The 18,932-nt window shown below is 32.1% G+C and overlaps 1 protein-coding gene across 2 annotated transcripts; it reads left to right on the top strand.

Annotated features, from left to right (window-relative positions):
* The first annotated feature begins 1,918 nt into the window (after positions 1-1,918).
* On the top strand, positions 1,919-16,483 carry LOC149805839 (IQ domain-containing protein K-like). 2 transcript variants are annotated; one of them, XM_089950557.1, is made up of 7 exons: positions 1,919-1,990; positions 4,230-4,484; positions 5,210-5,307; positions 6,578-6,630; positions 10,185-10,262; positions 11,647-11,731; positions 14,399-16,483. In XM_089950557.1, exons 1-7 carry the CDS (start codon positions 1,942-1,944, stop codon positions 14,669-14,671), a joined length of 891 nt encoding a protein of 296 aa, XP_089806683.1. In that variant the 5' UTR covers positions 1,919-1,941; the 3' UTR covers positions 14,672-16,483. The 2 variants fall into 2 exon arrangements, with proteins under 2 accessions (XP_089806683.1, XP_089806682.1); XM_089950556.1 differs by lacking the exon at positions 1,919-1,990 and adding an exon at positions 2,534-2,675.
* The last annotated feature ends 2,449 nt before the right edge of the window (positions 16,484-18,932 follow it).

Genomic DNA, 18,932 nt, shown 5'->3' with positions numbered 1-18,932 from the left:
GTCTCGATAGTATTAACGTATAAAAATCTTGGCTAGTGAAGATGTAGACATATTCGAACGAAGTTATGGCCATAAAATGGAAATACTGTGTTAAACTGGTCCATAGGATTAACAATGATGGATAAGCAATAACATTATTAGAAGCGACTGACCTCAATTGGAGTTACATATTAAATATGTTAGAGTTGACCTCAGTATGCGCCACAAGAGGTAGCTATGGAAATCCTATGTCAAACTGGTCCATGGGTTTAACATGGTTATGTACTGATCCAGCATTTTGTGACTCACGCTTTACAACTTTTGTTCAACTCTACGTTAATCATTTGCTATATGCTAAATTACCTTTTCAGGTATTGTTTCAGGCACTGTTCCAACTCGATTTTATCATGCTCCTCATTACAGATTGCATGACTGCAATTTATTTGATTTAATCATCTCTCTTTGATTTGAACTGTTCCTGAATTCGAGTGTTAGTCACTCTTAATTATTTAAATAGAAACATTGTTGAATATTTAGAATTTCAAAATAATGCAAGAGTGAAGCCCCTTACTGAGATTGGCACTGTGTGATATTTCGTTACATGATCCGTAATCCTTGATATACAAAGAACAGCATGTCGATGTAAAACATGTCTTTGTGATTATATCTGATAAATGCCGTAAAACATGACTAGAATCGGCATGATATGTTTCCTACTGTTACAGAATATCGATACTTCAAAAATGAATTAACAGAAACATCGCACAAAACCGTATTTATCTATCCATCCATCTATCCATATATATATATATATATATATATATATATATATATATATATATATATATATATATATATATATATGGTGCAGATAGTTCCTGTCTTACTGACAGCCACATGCGTGTGTTCGTATACACGTTAACCAATTTTGTAAACGTTAACGGTCAGTAAACTAATCCAAGCTGTTTACATGTATAAACTTTACGTCATACTTATAGAGTAAATTGTCGCTGTCTCATCACAATACAACGAGTTTTGTCAGGAAGCTGCCCACTTTACGGGCGCAGTCTTCGGCTGTAGATGTATGTGAAATATAAAATTATATTCTTTCTTGGCTATCCGTTTTATGTGATAGAATAATTAGAATATGTTGTATCATAAGGCCATGCCATAAGATAGATTATACATAGTCTGTTTTGAGTTAGCCATTTTCATCAATGGGCAGACAAATTGAATTCGATATACGTTGCATGCATTGGCTTGAATGCGAATGAAGCCGGCAGTGCCGAAATCGGATTAAGTTGAACTATGTTTCTTTAACGAAACGAATAAAAAGATAGTAATATTGAAGAAAGTGTTTTTACCATTTTCGGCATTCAAGCGAACTAAAATATAGGTCAATGGAACTTGAAAACACGTTCATTTGATTCTCTCAGAATTTGGATCGTTAGAAAAAAAAGTCAGAGTAAGTAAAGTCCACCTAAAGCAATATGACTTTAATTTGTAGAACAGCGTTGATATGTCTACCAAGTATGTGAAATATTCCTTAAAAAAATCATCCTCTCGTTCCTCAGCCATTCGACTGGGGAACATGTTACACAACGTTTTTATTTAGGCAGTAAGTGGCACAGGTGCTCAACGCGAGCTTAATGTTAAAAAGAACCAATAGCCTGAAGGAATAAAACAGCACAAATATTAGCGAGTGACAAATTTTCCTCAGGTTATCCCGGTTACCCGTTCTGACTTTGGACTGTTCTGACTTAGGACTATGGCTATCATACTATAAAACAGATAGTATGATATACACGGTCCTATGTCATAACGGGTAATTAGGATAATCTTATTAAATTTTGTCACTCGGTATGATTTGTTCTCCTTCAGATTATTTTTCTTTTGCAACATTAAGCTCGCATGAAGCACCTGTTGTAAGAGGGCGACCCGAAAACATAAATAATAGAGTCGATGTCTTCTATTGTAGGACTAGGGCAACAAAGGCGCGGACCCTACTCAGGTACAAAAAATACTTAAACTCCCATTCTGTTACTACTGTACTCCTTTATCTCAAGATAATTGATATATACCAACAAGTTGGTCTCCACTTCTTTTTTTTCTGACCTACTTGTTGGTCTAATAATTTATATAAATGAACATAAGTACATTTGAAAGTATTAATGATGAAAATAAAAACCCAGTCGGCCATATTTATCTACACCAACACATTTGTATAAAAGGATCACATACTCCTACTTCATCGGTATTACGTAGTCATTAATATGGGAAAAGTACTGTTAAGCCACCCCACCCCACCTCCCAAAAAAGAGAAGAAAAAAAGAAACGTTTTTTTAGTCCGTATCTGATAGGGACATTGGAGTCACTTCCCTTGAAAAGGGAAAAATTGCACTACTTTTTCCTTGGTTACTATATTTATACGCCTATTAATATGTTAGAGCTCTGTCCTTCGTACTTTTTGCATTCCCTTAATCCATCCCAGAGAATTTAATTCAGATTCATCATGTTATTCCATACTTTACTCATGAAATACCACAAAGAAGAGAAAAAACAAATTTTGTAATAGAAAAACAGGGATCTAGTTTATATGCGCAAATTGTTTACATTTTGACTGTTGTACGTCAATAGCAAGATGTCGGTCATAACCAGAGTACCCGAGCCGAATTTATGGGAATCAATATGCAAAGGTGGAATCTCATTCTATTCATTTTATAGTTTTCCGCCAACTGGTAACCATGGCAGGGTGAAAGCTGTTTTTATAGGCATTTTAAGTGCAGTGAAACCCTTTCTGGGACGAGAGAGAGTGGGTTTTTTTGGGTGTTTTTTTAAATAAAAAAAAATGTATTCCAATGGGTATACAGAATAGCATAGTAGAGTTTTGCAGTCGTCGATAATCTGATGTAATGACAGTTAGTGACCGACCATTCATTTTCGGGGATGGAAGCAGGAACCTTGAGATTTTCTTTGAGGCAGGATCTATTTTTGTGTCATCAAGATAATATTCATACGTCTGCTAGTATGTTTTAACTTATTGCCAATATTCGCATCCCAGCTTCGTGGACGGGGTACTAATATGAACCAATGTGTATCAACTGAGCTACAGGTGTGATTCTCACTTGGCGCTTGTTCGGTCTACTATAACAATTTTTTGAACATGTTCCTTACATATATTGAAAGAAGCCAAATATGCCTCTTATTTAATACCAGAAATGCTGTATAACATTGTAAAACTGCATATAAAATATTGTTTACCTTCTTTAATCAATATTTTAATTTGGACACTGCCATATTAGTTCAGCCTTTAACTGCTTCCATATTCAGCCTTGTTTTTTTTCTTTGTGCCATAAATGCAGACAATTTCACCATACACCTGTCATTCTAGTAGAAATTCAGTATTTGTAGAATACACCATAAAGAGAACCATTCAGTTTTAAAAAAACACCAAAACTTGTTATGAATTAGGAAGATGTTATGCAACTTGTAATTACATGTACCTAATTCCTAAAAATAGACACAATCTTGACTCCTATGGACAAACTAAAAAAATATCAATGTTCCAGGTGCTAAATTATCATTCAGTCTGATAGATGGTCACTCTGTAATACAAAGGTTGGGTGCAGTATTATTTCTATACCAGTGGAAATTGAATTAAAATTATGAATTTTATTTCATTAAATTAGGATATTGTGCTATATAGTACATAGAAAAAGGTAAATATATTCAAGTGCAGTACACATCTTATAACTGTCAGATAATGAAAATTTGTTAGTCTAGCTAATGAATGTTATGAATGAATAGCAGACTTTAAGAGGACACCAATATGTATAATGGACTGGCACACCAATTTTTAAAAAATATTTATCAAATATTTTGTTAAATTTTACAAACAAAAAGGTTTGATATTTGTCATCAACTCGTATAAAATTATTACTGGAATAAAAGTTACTAAAAATGCTTTAAAGCAATATCACCTTTATTGCTACCAGCTTCTACATCACCTTTATCTCTACCTGCATCTACATCACCTTAATATCTTCCTCCCTCTATGGCACCGTCAAATCTTCTGCTTCTATGTCACCATCATATCTACCTGCCTCTATGCCATCTTCACATCTATATTTCTACATATATATATCTGACAACAAAGTAAGCCCTTGAAGCTGTAGACAGAGCAGTAAGGAGTCTACCTGGTCATTTAAACACACTGAACCTGAATCTCATGATATTTTGTAATATTTCAGAATTTGCTCTACAACGACCAGTATTTAGAGATGATGATGACATATCAGTTAACACAGATTATCAGGACTATGACCCAGCAAGGCATAATCCTGTTTTCTTTGGGAAGATGCATCATCGAGTGGATGTAGATGCTAACCTTTTTCAAGATGTAGACCCAGCCAATACTCATCCCTCTTGTATTGGATATGCTTTTGCCACAAAACCACCTCCCAGTCCACCACCACCTCCAACACCACCACCACATAAAGATAAATGTAAGTTAAAAATGCTGGTATATGCCTTATTTCAATGAATTGTAGATTGTTATCATGGTCTTTTTTTTTATCCAGTATGTGAGCTTTGTCTTATGTGAGTTGTTGAGCAGTATTTAAATTTGGTCACACAGATTATGTCTCTGCATCAGAATTTACATTCTTGTTTTATAATGCTAATTTCAAGCAGCATAGATCGTTATTTGGTAGCAAACTCTGTGACAACAGTTCTAGGTCAATGCTTTGAATTTGGTTATAGTGTTATGCACACTTCTATTATCTAATTCACATGTGAACATGATTTTCTAATTTTGTCTTAAACTATGTTGGTTAATATCAGATTAAAATCTTCAATATGGTGCAGTAATTTTAGCCATGCAGGTTCTATACCAACTGAACTTTCAAGCTAGGGACTTAATGACCAAACTTCATACCAATGTATTATTAAAATATTAAAATGTGCTATTTTAAATTGTTGAGATAGATTTCACAAAATATGCATGTCATTATTGTTTATTTAATTATTATTCTTGTCTCTGCATATACCTAGCATATGTTTTCTTAATTGTTCACAATAAGTAAATTACAAGAAACAAGCACAAAATTAGACATCAAGAGGAAATTTAAGAAATATTTGTCTTCTATCTCTGTAACTTGTTATCAAAAGATGCTTTGTATTTTAGGTCCTTGCTGTAACAGACCATTACCATTAACAATTCTCTTTCCAGGTACACCAAGAGAATATTTAGAATATTACATTTTCCCATATTTATTACCTGCTTTGGATGAGATGTTGAAGCAAGCAAAGAAAGAAAAGTGTTTCGAGGTACAGATTTCAAGTAGTGGAAATGATTAACATTACTGTGGGTAATTTTTGCTTGGTAATAAGCAAGCCAATTAGTCTAGTTGGTGTAATTGTTATTTATTGTTCGTACACATTACAACAAAATAATTCACATGCTTTTTTCCTACTGACTTTAAACCATGAATTATTGAGTAAGTTAAAAGATAATTGTTTTTTTAGAAAGTACAAATCACATATTCAGCATTCCAAGCTGAATAAATCAATCTAGCTACATGTATATACACTTCACTTCATACAGGGACTGTACTTTACATACCTACCTACTTGTTGCTTTTAGCTCTTTTCTGTTACTTAGTTTAAGACCATAGAGCCATAACAATACTATGCAATTTTGGGTATCTTCATTTAGTAGGAACTTACAGTATAACCACAACACAGTATACTAAACAACTGTTGGCATGTGTAACTTCATCTAGTAGGGAATTACAGCATAACTAAAACACAATATTATACGGTATCTTGTTGTCATCTCTTGGCATATTAAGCATATTTGTTTGTGTCTGTGAGAGTATTTAGAAAGATTTAGATTGACCAGGTCTTTTAATATGAGCTAAATCATAAACCATTTTAGGTTTCTACAGCGCTGACTCAATTTTCATAAGTGTAAAGTAGGTGTATTTGCCTTTTGAATATGGAAAAACTGATGCATTCTATTAGTGAAAGGGTTGATATTTACTATAGTAACAGTTGCTTTGGAGGCCTTTGAATTTTAACTCATTCATTAGAGTTGACAGAAAGAAAAATTAATAATAGAAGTTATATAAGTGTTACAATTTTTAAATTTTAATCATCTTTTGCTGGACCATGTCTATGGCATTAAGTATAGTAATTTAAATTGGATTTTTTGTGTTTTTGAAATTTGTCTTAATCTTTTTAAAAATATTTTTGTATATTATCTGATTTCCAAACATCAACAGTAAATTAATAAAATTTAGCTAGAATAACTTGCAGTTTGACTTTTATTTTAAAATATGTATTGTGATCAAATCCAATTCAGGGTAGATAAAGTATGAAGCTTAAAGATATGCTTGCATGGTGTAAATAGAAAAGAACCATACCATTATCAAGCATGCACAGACATGCACACAAAACTTAGCAATTTTTAGAGTGTACGTGGCTCTTATAAACATTCTTAGTCAAGGTTATTCTACAATTTCATTATTCTTGTTGAACATTAATTAATTTAATTTGTTCATTGTCATTAAATATTTATGTTCTGTTTAATTTACAGAGAAAGAGAACAAAGTTTAATGCCATGGATTTTTTGGCAGAATATTTATATAAGTAAGTTTCTTTGTTTGATGTTCATGCGTGTTTTCTCATTTAATGATATCAGTACTGGTAAGCAAGAACTGATTGTCAGTATCGAAATGATTACTTATATAGTTTACTCATTTGAACTTGAATATGGGAATTTTCTAACCAAAAGAGGGTTGAAATAATAGGGATCATATGCAATTTGAAGTTCAAACTTCTGCTCATCACAAGTTGACAGGAGTCTGAGCCTGATCAAGTTTTTTGGGAATCATTGCCAGAGCACAAGTTGACAGGAGTATGAGTTTGATTGGAGTTTTGGAGTCATTTTCTGTACACAAGTTGATAGGAGTATAAGTTTGATTGGAGATTTAGAGTCGTTGCTGAGGACAAGTTGATACTGACCTTGATTGGGGTTTTGGAGTCATTGCCAAGCACACTTTGATATGAGTCCGGGTTTGATTGGGGATTTTGAGTCATTACTGAGCGCAAGTTGATAGGAGTCTGAGCCTGACCATGGTTTAGGGTCATTACTGTGTACAAGTTGATAGTAGTCTGAACCTAATATGGCTTTTGGAGTCACTGCCAGAGCACAAGTCAATATGTGTATGAACTTGATTGGGGTTCAGGGCATTTGTCAGAACACAAGCTGATAAGAATATGAGCTAGATCAGCATTTAGAATATTTCCTTCATGCTCCTGAAAGTATTTGAAGTTAGCAAAATATGTGAATTGTTCATTTTACATTGTCAGTCATATCATGAATAATTATGGATTACCTGCAATAAGTGTTTCATTAAAGAAAAAAAGCAGTTATTGATTGGCACATTGTATTACACGCTGCTGAAATTTTATTTGTTGATCAGACTACTTTAGTTAGGACACTTAAAATCTGTATTCTGACTTCTAGATTTTGGAACTTCAAGTAGAGATAAGCTTCACTCGCATTGCCAGTTATCAATACAGTGCAAGTGTACTCTCACTTCATTAAGGTCTGCAACCCTAAATACGGTTGGGAGCGATGAAAGTGTCATGATGAAAAACAAAGCTTTCAAAAATGAAAAGCCGTAATTCTAATCCTGACATAATCCTATAACCAATTAAAATTAATACACTGAGATATTATACAACTCATGAGAAAGCCTTGTATTTGTGCAAAAACAAATAAGTCACAAAAAGTTTTTTGTCTTCTAAAAATGCCAAACAATGTTTCATATTGTGCAAGTTCAGTATTTTAATTATATCATCTTCCAAGGAAGATTAGCCTGTTCAAGTGGGCATGGTTGGAAGAACAAGTCTTTGAATATAGACTGGGAGAATGCATGTAACACCCCATGCACTTACATTTTTGAGTCAAGTTTCATATACCAATCTTGTGGGTGGAGCTTGAACATTTCACTGGCCCATGATACTCATAAGACTCATTGGGTTAAACTGGATAATGGTTGTGGGCATATTCATTGAGTTCAAGTGGGGAGTGCTTGTGGGCTTACTCATTGGGTTGAATTGTTCTCAGTATATAACATAGTAACAGTTTCATTGTTAATACTGGCATCACAGTAGCACACATATCAAATGACAACAGCCAGAAGGAGTTAAATATTGTAATATTGTAATAAAACTAATTTACTGCTTGAAATGAGGATCATAAAATAACTAGTTGACAGAACAGTTGTAATCAACAAGTGTTATTTTGTTCTCTACACAAAATGCTGGTGCAATCTCCTTTGTAAAATATGACTATAATTTTTTGTTCATGAAACTTAAACCTTTAGGTCTGTGGGTTTTTTTCTAACTACTGTAGATCATTCCTCAGAGAAAATTAATGCTAGATGTTAGAGTTGTTAAGGCAGTAAATCAGTCCTCAAAGCAATAATGATGCTAGATATTAGAGTTGTTAAGACTGTAGATCAATCCTCTAAGCATGAATGATGCTATAGATATTAGAGTTGTTAAGACTGCAGATCAGTCTTTAAAGCATGAATGATGCTAGATATTAGAGTTGCTAAGACTTTAGATCAGTCCTCAAAGCATGAATGATGCTGGATATTAGAGTTGTTAAGACTGTAGGTCAGTCTTCAAAGCATGAATGATGCTAGATATTAGAGTTGTTAAGACTGTAGATCAATCCTCTAAGCATGAATGATGCTGGATATTAGAGTTGTTAAGACTGTAGATCAGTCTTGAAAGCACGAATGATGCTAGATATTAGAGCTATTAAAAAGAGATCAAACTGCAGAGAACGACTGATGCTAGATATTAGAATTTTTTAAAGCTAGATCAATCTTCAAAGAATAACTAGTGCTAGTGCTGATGAGACTGTAAATCATTCTTCATAGACTGAGTAATACTAGATAATAAAACTATTAAGGCTTTAGATCAGTGATCAAAGAATGATTAATGATGGATGTTAGAACTGTTAAGGCTGGACCAGTCCTCAAAGAATAAGTAATGCTAGATATAAGAACTGTTAAGACTAGATCAGTCCTCAAAGTCCTCAAAGAATAAGTAATGCTGGATATTAGAACTGTTATGACTAGATCAGTCCTCAAAGTCCTCAACGAAAAAGTAACACTAGATATTAGAAATGTTAAGACTAGATCAGTCCTCAAAGAATAAGTAATGCTAAATATTAGAACTCTTAAGGCTAGATCAGCTCTCAAAGACTGTTTAATGCTAGATATTTGAGCTCTTAAGATTTGGTCAATCCTCAAAGAATGATTGATGATATGTATTAGAACTGTTAAGACTAGATCAGTCCTCAAAGACTGACTAGTGCTAGAACTGATAAGACTGTAAACTAGTTTTCAGAGAATGAGTATTTGCAGATATTAGAGCTTTGAAGACTAGATCAGTCCTCAAAGAATGAATGGTTGCTAGCTATTAGAACAGTTAAGACTGGATCAGTCCTCAGAGAATAAGTAAGGCTTGATATTAGAGCTTTGAAGACTAGATCAGTCCTCAAAGAATGAATGGTTGCTAGCTATTAGAACAGTTAAGACTGGATCAGTCCTCAGAGAATAAGTAAGGCTTGATATTAGAGCTTTGAAGACTAGATCAGTCCTCAAAGAATGAATGGTTGCTAGCTATTAGAACAGTTAAGACTGGATCAGTCCTCAGAGATTAAGTAATACTAGATATTAGAACTGTTAAGACTAGATCAGTCCTCAGAGAATAAGTAAGGCTTGATATTAGAGCTTTGAAGACTAGATCAGTCCTCAAAGACTGACTAGTGCTAGAACTGATAAGACTGTAAACTAGTTTTCAAAGAATGAGTATTTGCAGATATTAGAGCTTTGAAGACTAGATCAGTCCTCAAAGAATGATTAATTTCTTGATATTAGAACTGTTAAGACTAGATCAGTCGTCAAAGAATGATTAATTACTAGTTATTAGAACTGTTAAGACTAGATCAGTCCTAAAAGAATGATTAATACTAAATATCAGGGATTTTAAGACATCCTTGAAATAAAGTTTATCTCTATATTGAGTCTTGTCATAAGCATGTAAAACAATCTCAGCTGCTGACATTGGTGAGCTTTCATAAGGTTCTGTATAATCTAATTTAATTTGTTTTCTCAAAGGCATAATCCCAAGGCATCAGGTCGAGAAAATATCAAGCTGGAGGAGATTCCCTTTGTGAAAGAGTGGCTAAAAGATCAGTAAGTATGCAACATACATAATAGTATATGGTTAACTTACTTTCTTAATCCATGTAATGCTTATGTGCTTTGCCTATCTATTTATGAGTGTCACTATCCCCCCCACTCTCTCTCTCTCTCATGCAAGATAACTAGATAAGAGAAGATGTGACATAGATGATCTTAAATATGCTTATTTGAAATAAAATTTGTGAAACAGATCAGATAATTTATGTATTGAAGGAACCTTGGTGAGCGTAAGATTAAAAGTATTTTACAGGTTTTGTATGAAATAAGGAAAAATTTAAGATCTTTTTTATTGCTTGATGAAACAGACTGATTTTATTTTAACAAACCATAGACTAGTGTCATAAAATAACTTCAAAATACAGTCAATATCTATATCTTTATGCCTTTCATTTAGACAATTTTCTCTTATTTGTGATATGAGGAGATGTTATTACATGTGCTACATACATAACATTTATTTTCTGGCTATATTGATGCAGATAACACAGTAGTCATGTGATATATATTGTTGTCATGCTTTTATACATTTAAAAAGAATTTAACACTGAAAACAGGGTATATAATAGAAAACCTTTTATATTAAACTTAAGTAGATTCTTAATTTTTTGTGCCATCAGTGAAAGTCAGATATAAAATAATTTGATTAGCATGTTTATTTATGATTTTTTGAATTGTGACTCTTTACCTAATGAATAAATTAAAGCAACAACTTATGAGTGTAATAAAATAATAGCTACAATATCGTTTTAGAAATGTTCGGTAAAGGCCTTGTCATGTACACAGTAGTAAGGATTTGGTATTCAAAAGTAAAAGATCTTACATAAAATAGATTTCAAAGTCATCTAGTTTAAGAATGGTGCTACATTTATACAGGTATTTTATGGCAGTTCAAAAAATGTGCAATGAAAAGAAAAAATTTGAGTTTTGGTTTGTACTAAAGTGGTGGAATTTTGGGTCAGATTACAGGTCATCATAGATAAGCAGTGATGATGATGATGATGACGATGACGATGATGATGAATTTAAATCATTTTATTTCTCAAGGGTCACAAATTCTGTGTTAATTCCTTGATTTAAATGGTTGAACAGTTCCAGTAATTGGCATCCAGATAATCACTGTTTTAATGTCCAGAACAGTTCTAAATTCGGCAGCAGTGTTTCCATTTTGTAGGCTTGCAGTTTTTAATGTCATTGATGTATACAGTTATTTAATTGGAGATAAGAGAAGATATAAACAGGTTAGAAATTTCAAGTTTTTTAGAATGAGGTATGTTTTTTTTATAATTCAGTTTATTTGATCAAATTCCTAATTGTATTGTTTTACATAGTTATAAAAGCTGTGTGAAAGATATTTATAGACTTTTCACCATTTCAGCCCCCGCCCTCCCCTGCCCTTGTCTTTGATCTGGACTGAGGAGGAGGCAGTTTGTATTATTCAATCCCATTGGAGAGGATACTTGGTATGACACTAATAGACATATTTCCTGCAGTGTAATGTATTCTCATAATTTGAACACTCCTGTTCTATGCAAAGTAGAGGCAGATAGCATTATCTTTGTCCGTACATACAGCCATTCATACATCCCGTTGTCTGTTTCCAAATAATTAACTTGAAAGAGTCGATGGATACAGATCAAATAAGTGCAAAGATTATCACCAGTATCAAGGTCAAGATTTTCTTTTTTTCTCTCGATGTTTAACAGAGTTATTGCCCCTTTTCCATATAATCTGTTTGGAGAAAAGCTTGATGAATACAGATCAAATTTAGTGCAAAGATTGATATCAATATCACTCAAGAAATGACTGGTTCCATGCTGAAAAGAGTTACTGCCCCTCTTCAAGTTAATACTCAGAGACCTACTTTTTGATTCTGGCTAGAAACTAGAATGACTAAATGGAATTATTAATTTCTTTGTCAAAGTTTATTTTTCAGTATTTATATTTTCTGTTCATTATGGACTGGAATGAGAATAAATTTTTTGTACAGTTCTGTGTCAGTAATGTCTTAGACAAATTATGAATTGAATATTTAAAGAAGTACAGCAAAAGCTTGCACAGAGAAACAACCTGTTTTGACAGCTATTGTCTTTTGTGTGGTTCAGAGTACCCATGAGAATAGGTACAATCTTATTCACATTGTCTGTAGTGTAATATATGGCCTTTACCACAAGACAGGATTTTTCAAGATCAGATTTAGAAGTTTCTGTTGAAATTTATTTTTACCCTTCAGTATGTGAAAACTTTTATCTGTTGTTCTTATGAAATTATCTCAAGTAATTTGTGAATTATTTGCATGCAAAGATGCTAGTTTCACTAAAGTTGGAGCCAGCATTGCTTTGAATGATATGTTCAGAAGTGATCGATAAACAAATGATAAACTTGATTGGGATCTTAATTTACAGGATTTATGATTGATAATAATATACCAACTGATTTTTAGGCAAACTACCAAATGATTAAAGATATCACATATGGTTTTTGTACTGATGATATTGTCTGTTGACAAGTCTAAAAAGAAAAAAGTTATGATTATTCTTTGGACTAAATATACTACAGAACTTTGCAGTTAAGTATATCATACAACTTTTATTGAACATGTTTTCTACTCTTTTAATGTAGAAAACAAAGAGAAAATAAAAATGTTCCACTTTAAATAAAAAAAGAATAAACTTAGATTGTTAGAATTCCAGGAAAATCATTTAAATGTCACTCCATGTCCCATTACATATTACTTTTTTTCCTTTTAATCTTTTGTGAAGGTCTTTTAAATATTTATTGCTTTTATCTTTCCTTAGTTAATAAAGTAAAATTTAAAAAAAATATAATTGTGCTTCCCATTTTAATCTCTTTACTCATACAGTATAAGACAGCTGTTGCTCCTATTCTTAACTTTATTTCATTTTCCTTAATTTGTTTCATTTCTTTTACTTTATATGACAGTATAAGTTGACATAAGGTCTGGTTTCACTTGTTGCCTGAATTTGTTTATAACCATTTTTACAAGTTTATATTGAATTATAAAGATTAGATGTCTGGTAATATGCTTGGAATAAAATGTAGAATGTGAAATATTCACAAAGCTTTTGAAAAATCTTCCCAGTTGGACAATTTAACTAGTTGATCTATATTTTTCTGTGAGGTTTTTTGTTCCAGAGGTAGGGTCCAGAAATTTAAAAAAAGGAACATTTGTGTATTCTTGCTTGCAAATTCTGACTATATACAGAACACAAATAAATTATTTCAATTTGAAATGACTATTCCTTTCATACACTACTCAGTAATGGCTGATTGGTCTGTATTTGTGGTTCTATAAGGGTCCCTATCTTCAGTGCCCTGGGCTTCCCAAAACGTTAATCCAGCCCTGATTGAATTCTAATTTACATGTATTAGTTCACAAAAATGCATGAAAAAATCACTAATTGGAAATTTTCTTCATGGATGATATTGATAGATTCGTGTATTTTGTGCCTTTAAAAAAGTTGTATGATTGAGGAATTACCACCATCATTTATTACTGGACATAAAGTTTTGATAACACAAAACAATGTAATATGCTATAAGTGAAAGAGCAAATATTCAGAGCCTTCCTTTCTTTGACTATGACATTCCAACTTTTCTACTACCACTTTCCAACCTTTCTACTACCACATTCCATCCTTTCTACTACCACACTTCAACCTTTCTGCAACTGTATTTCATCATTTCTACTACCTCATTCCACCCTTTTTTCTACTGCATTTCAACATTTCTTTTTGTACCACAAGTTGTTATATATATATATATATATATATATATATATATATATATATATATATATATATATATATATATATATATACACACACACACACACTAAGGTAGGCAGCTGGGTGGGTTTGAGAAATGGGAAATTCCCACACGTGTGCTACCTTTCTCATCATAAACCTTCTAATTTTAACTAAAATACAGCCTAATCAGTAGAAACATTATTTACATTGATTACATTCGTGTCTGAGCTTTATTAAAATCACAGATGTTAAATAGTTTGAGTAAAAGGTCTATTCTGGTATAAACTTCCCTTTATTGGTTATTTAAAATGCTTTTTTACAGTAAATAAGATTTCTGAACAATTAAACTCAACTTGGCAGGTTCGAAGGGACCAAGAGGTGCAAGAGTTACGGCAGTGGCAGAGAGAGTGGCGTGAGGAGAATTGTGACATTTCATCTCGTGTCAGTGATTTCTGGGGGAAGAAGATGCCAGACTGGGACAAACCTACACCTAATGCTTCTGAAGATCAACTCAATACTGGTGATAAACCAATATCTGTGAAGGGACCCATAAAAAGTGCCTCTGGACAGATAAACCAACTAAAAAGTCCTACTCAAAACAATAGGGGCAACAGTGCTGACAAAAAGAAATAAAGAAGACATTAGATTAGACATCTAAGCGGACAAAGAGAGAGTGGCACACACAGTCTGGAAGTTTAGAAAATGCAGTTTTTGAATCTAATGAGTTTGATGCATACAAATCATACTTTTCTTAGGTTTACAGGCAAATGTTTCTAAGCTACCATTCTGATTCTTTGTTGCAGAAATTTTTGATTATATTTGATACAAAAACATGATGTGATGATAGGTCAGAGACATGATTTTGGATGCATTTAGGTAAATAATGAAAGTTATATGATTCTTTTTCTTTTATTTCATTCTGGATTCATAAGTCACCTGCATACAGAAATGTTTGTCAGACTTGGAAATTTTACTTTTTGTGCATATAATTTTTTTTCTGTTTTGCAGTCAACCATTACTCATCATGTATTTGACAAGATTACATTCTTTTTACAGTTTGATTCAAGTACCTTTGAAAATTTGCTTATCTAAAGCATTTTGCATGAAGTATATTTACTTTATTCTCAGCTAGACATAACTGACTGTCATTGTAGTAATTTGTACATTGATGGAAACAAAACAATGGCAACTATATTCACAATGTTTTGACAGGATGAGGAAAACTTATAAGACTCTAGAAGAAATCTAAATCAAGCCTGAATTTCAACAGGTGTATTTAAGTTGAGGCTCAACAATTTAAATTTAGAATCCAGTGATTACCTGATTGGCTGAAATTGAAGTCTGACTTAAAATTAACCAGCTAATTGTCTTAAATCTTGAATTATACTGGTAAAAGTAAGGCCTGGTTGGTAATAAACTACTTTGTTTCTAATTACATAGTCCATATATAACAATTTGCCTTCACTAAAACCATTCTCTGCAGTAAGTTCATTCCATACATTTTACAGAATTTTGGAAAAGATTCTTACAAGAATTATTGTCTTCTCCTGATAAGGTTACCCAGCTCCATCCCACCCTACCCTCAGATTTTCAAACATATAACAAGGCTTTCCCCTGGATTTGTGATAAATGAAATACTGTAACCTAAGTACATTATATCTGTTACATTGATCATTGTAATAAATTAAGTACAGTAACCTAAGTACATTATATTTCTTACATTGATCATTGTAATAAATGAAGTACAGTAACCTAAGTACATTATATCTATTACATTGATCATAGTAATACATGAAGTACAGTAACCTAAGTACATTATATTTATTACATTGATCATAGTAATACATGAAATACTGTAACCTAAGTACATTATATCTGTTACATTGATCATAGTAATAAATGAAGTACAGTAACCTAAGTACATTATATATATTACACTGATCATAGTAATACATGAAATACTGTAACCTAAGTACATTATATCTATTACATTGATCATAGTAATAAATGAAGTACAGTAACCTAAGTACATTATATTTATTACATTGATCATAGTAATACATGAAATACAGTAACCTAAGTACATTATATCTATTACATTGATCACTGTAATAAATGAAATACTGTAACCTAAGTACATTATATCTATTACATTGATCATAGTAATACATGAAGTACAGTAACCTAAGTACATTATATATAGGACATTGATCATAGTAATACATGAAATACTGTAACCTAAGTGCATTATATATATATATATATATATATATATATATATATATATATATATATATCACACTGATCAGGTGATCAAAGAAGGATATTTGCACATGGTCAAAGCTTCAGTTGATATCTGTGATATAAAAAAATACTTTCCTGTCTCTAACTTGTCTATGTATTTGTGAATTAACATTAAAATGAAATAAAAACATTGACTAGATAGTTGTATAGGTCTTGTTACTGTAATATTTGTTTATAGTATCCTATAAGCCAGTGATTTTTGTCTATGCATGCATTCCTCTAGGCTTAGATTGGGATTAGTATGTTTTTGATCATCATCATCAAGATAAAAGCCCTATTTCTTGATTGGTTGGTAAAATATACTTAACTTTATCATCAAAACTATTATTGTAGCCATTTGTCTTTATCAGCATCAACCAGTTTAGAGTAATGTTCATTAGATTAGTTACCTTGGCAATGAGAACAATCTTAAGCGTTCACAACATGAACTATATTGCCAGTCAGAATAATCTTCATGGTGTTCACAACATTATACATTTAGGCAGTCAGAAAAATCTGCATTGTCAGTATCATCAGTCATCTAGGCAGTCAGAAAAATCTTCATAGTGTTCACATCATTAGTCATCGAGGCAGTTGGAAAAATACTGTTCATAACATTAGTCATCCAGGCAAAATTGAAAAAATATTGTTCATAACATTAGTCAACTAGGCTGTTGGAAAAATAAGTGTTCATAACAAAAGTCATTTACACAGTCCAAAAAATCATCATAGTATTCATAACATTAGTCATCAAGGCAGTTGGAAAAATAATAGTGCTTATGTTATAACATAGTCATCTTTGCAGTCAGAAAAATCTTCATGGTGTTCAGAACATTAGTCATCAAGGCAATTGGAAAACTCATAGTATTCATAACATAGTCATCAAGGCAGTTGGAAAACTCATAGTGTTCATAACATAGTCATCTAGGCAAAAAAAAAAATCTTCAGATATTTGTGTTTTGATACAGATAATTTGCACTGTTAATGATACTGGTCTAATTATGATCTTAGTAATGATGTTTTCACAGCTGTAAGCACACAGTATTGTTTTATTAATATTCACAAAGTTTGGCTGATCAGAAGTGATTAACCTTTTAAATGATAGACAAATTGACTCTTTCACTAAGTTTTGTTAGGCAGACTTAGGTTAGTACCAAATTGTCTTTATCAGTCTATACCAGTGTTATCAATTGTATGGTTTGCTGAAGGTTTGATTTGTGCATCATGAGGACAGGACAGTCTGTTAATGAACATCAAGAAATGTACATTAGATATCCCTGGTATTTGGCAGAATATGAGAGATGGGGTAGATATACAATATGGTATTAGACCAAGGTGGCGGAATATGAGAGATGGGGTAGATATACAATATGGTATTAGACCAAGGTGGCGGAATATGAGAGATGGGGTAGATATACAATATGGTATTAAACCAAGGTGGCTTATTTTATATCTTGCCTAATTATTAGTTAAGTACTTGCTCTTTTATTGTCCCTTTCATCAGCCACTTAAGGTTTCCATTAAAGTGAAAGCACATTTATTTGCATGAGAAGACAATGATGCAATCTTTATCAAGACTGATTTCTTGACAACAACAATTATTTCTTCACATAAGTTGTAAAAAAAATTCATAAAAAATTACTTCATGCATTAAAAAAGTAAAGCCTTAATGTAGAATTTATATCTGTTAAATAGAAAGTATGGTAAAGAGATGTAGATTTTGTCTGGATATTCAGTCATCTGAATGATCAAATTTGGGTGGAAACGTAGAACTATGAATGGAAATATCTATATTAAATGGGTCCAATAATTGTATGTTTGACTGTATATGTGTCAGTCATTAAATATTAACATTTTGCAGACATTTAACAAGTTTAAGTGAGGAAAAAGTAGAAACAATAAAAAGTATTGTTCAGATACTGTAATTAAATACTAAAATTCATGATAAGATTTTACAACCGTGTTTGACAGCCATCAGAAATTTACTTGGACTATACATGGTTGAATAACAAAGTAGGTGTGATAGACACTATCATTTTATATGTGATCTTGTGAACATAAGTGTCAAATGACTTTGATCAAGGTCAAATAGAATGTAAATGGGTTCTATCTCACATGGTGCTAATAGGTAGTTAATTTTTATCACCTGTAAATTCACCATTGATTGTAATCAAATGTTAATTATGTATGCTTGGAATTCTGAATTCATTACTCATACAGTGAGTCTTTAATTATGCTTGATTTGATGCTCCAGCGGCTTAAGTGGTTAGAGAATCTGCCTCCATGCTACATGGAAAATTGTTAAAGCTATGTTAAAATCCAAATCACACACACACACACACACACTTATGCTTGATTAGCTTGGGATTTTTCAATTTATATATTGCTGCATATGTGTAGGAAACTATGACTGAGTTTTTCTGAGTCATACTGCACAATGTTAGAAATGCATTATAGCTTAGAAAAAGCTAATTCATATTTTCCTATACAAATGTGGTAACCATTTTATTATATATTCATTTGGCTTTTCCACCTAAGGCTGAATAATAAAAAAGAACACACTACAAAAATCAAGATGATTGAACTTCTGCTAAATTCCAAAGTAAATACA

Source organism: Sinohyriopsis cumingii, chromosome 2 (genome assembly GCF_028554795.1).
Source record: "Sinohyriopsis cumingii isolate HCF-2022 chromosome 2, ASM2855479v2, whole genome shotgun sequence".
In the NCBI taxonomy this organism is placed as follows: Eukaryota; Metazoa; Mollusca; class Bivalvia; order Unionida; family Unionidae; genus Sinohyriopsis; species Sinohyriopsis cumingii.
The sequence above is the reverse complement of the archived record's forward strand: the minus strand, read 5'-3'. Positions and strand labels throughout refer to the sequence as shown.

Bases quoted from the DNA above. Each gene is read 5' to 3' on its own strand.
- LOC149805839 (XM_089950556.1), top strand. From the start codon at position 2,621: ATGTCGGTCATAACCAGAGTACCCGAGCCGAATTTATGGGAATCAATA. The intron at 4,485-5,209 runs GTAAGTTAAAAA...TTCTCTTTCCAG, and splicing joins ACCACCACATAAAGATAAAT to GTACACCAAGAGAATATTTA. The intron at 6,631-10,184 runs GTAAGTTTCTTT...GTTTTCTCAAAG, and splicing joins TTGGCAGAATATTTATATAA to GCATAATCCCAAGGCATCAG.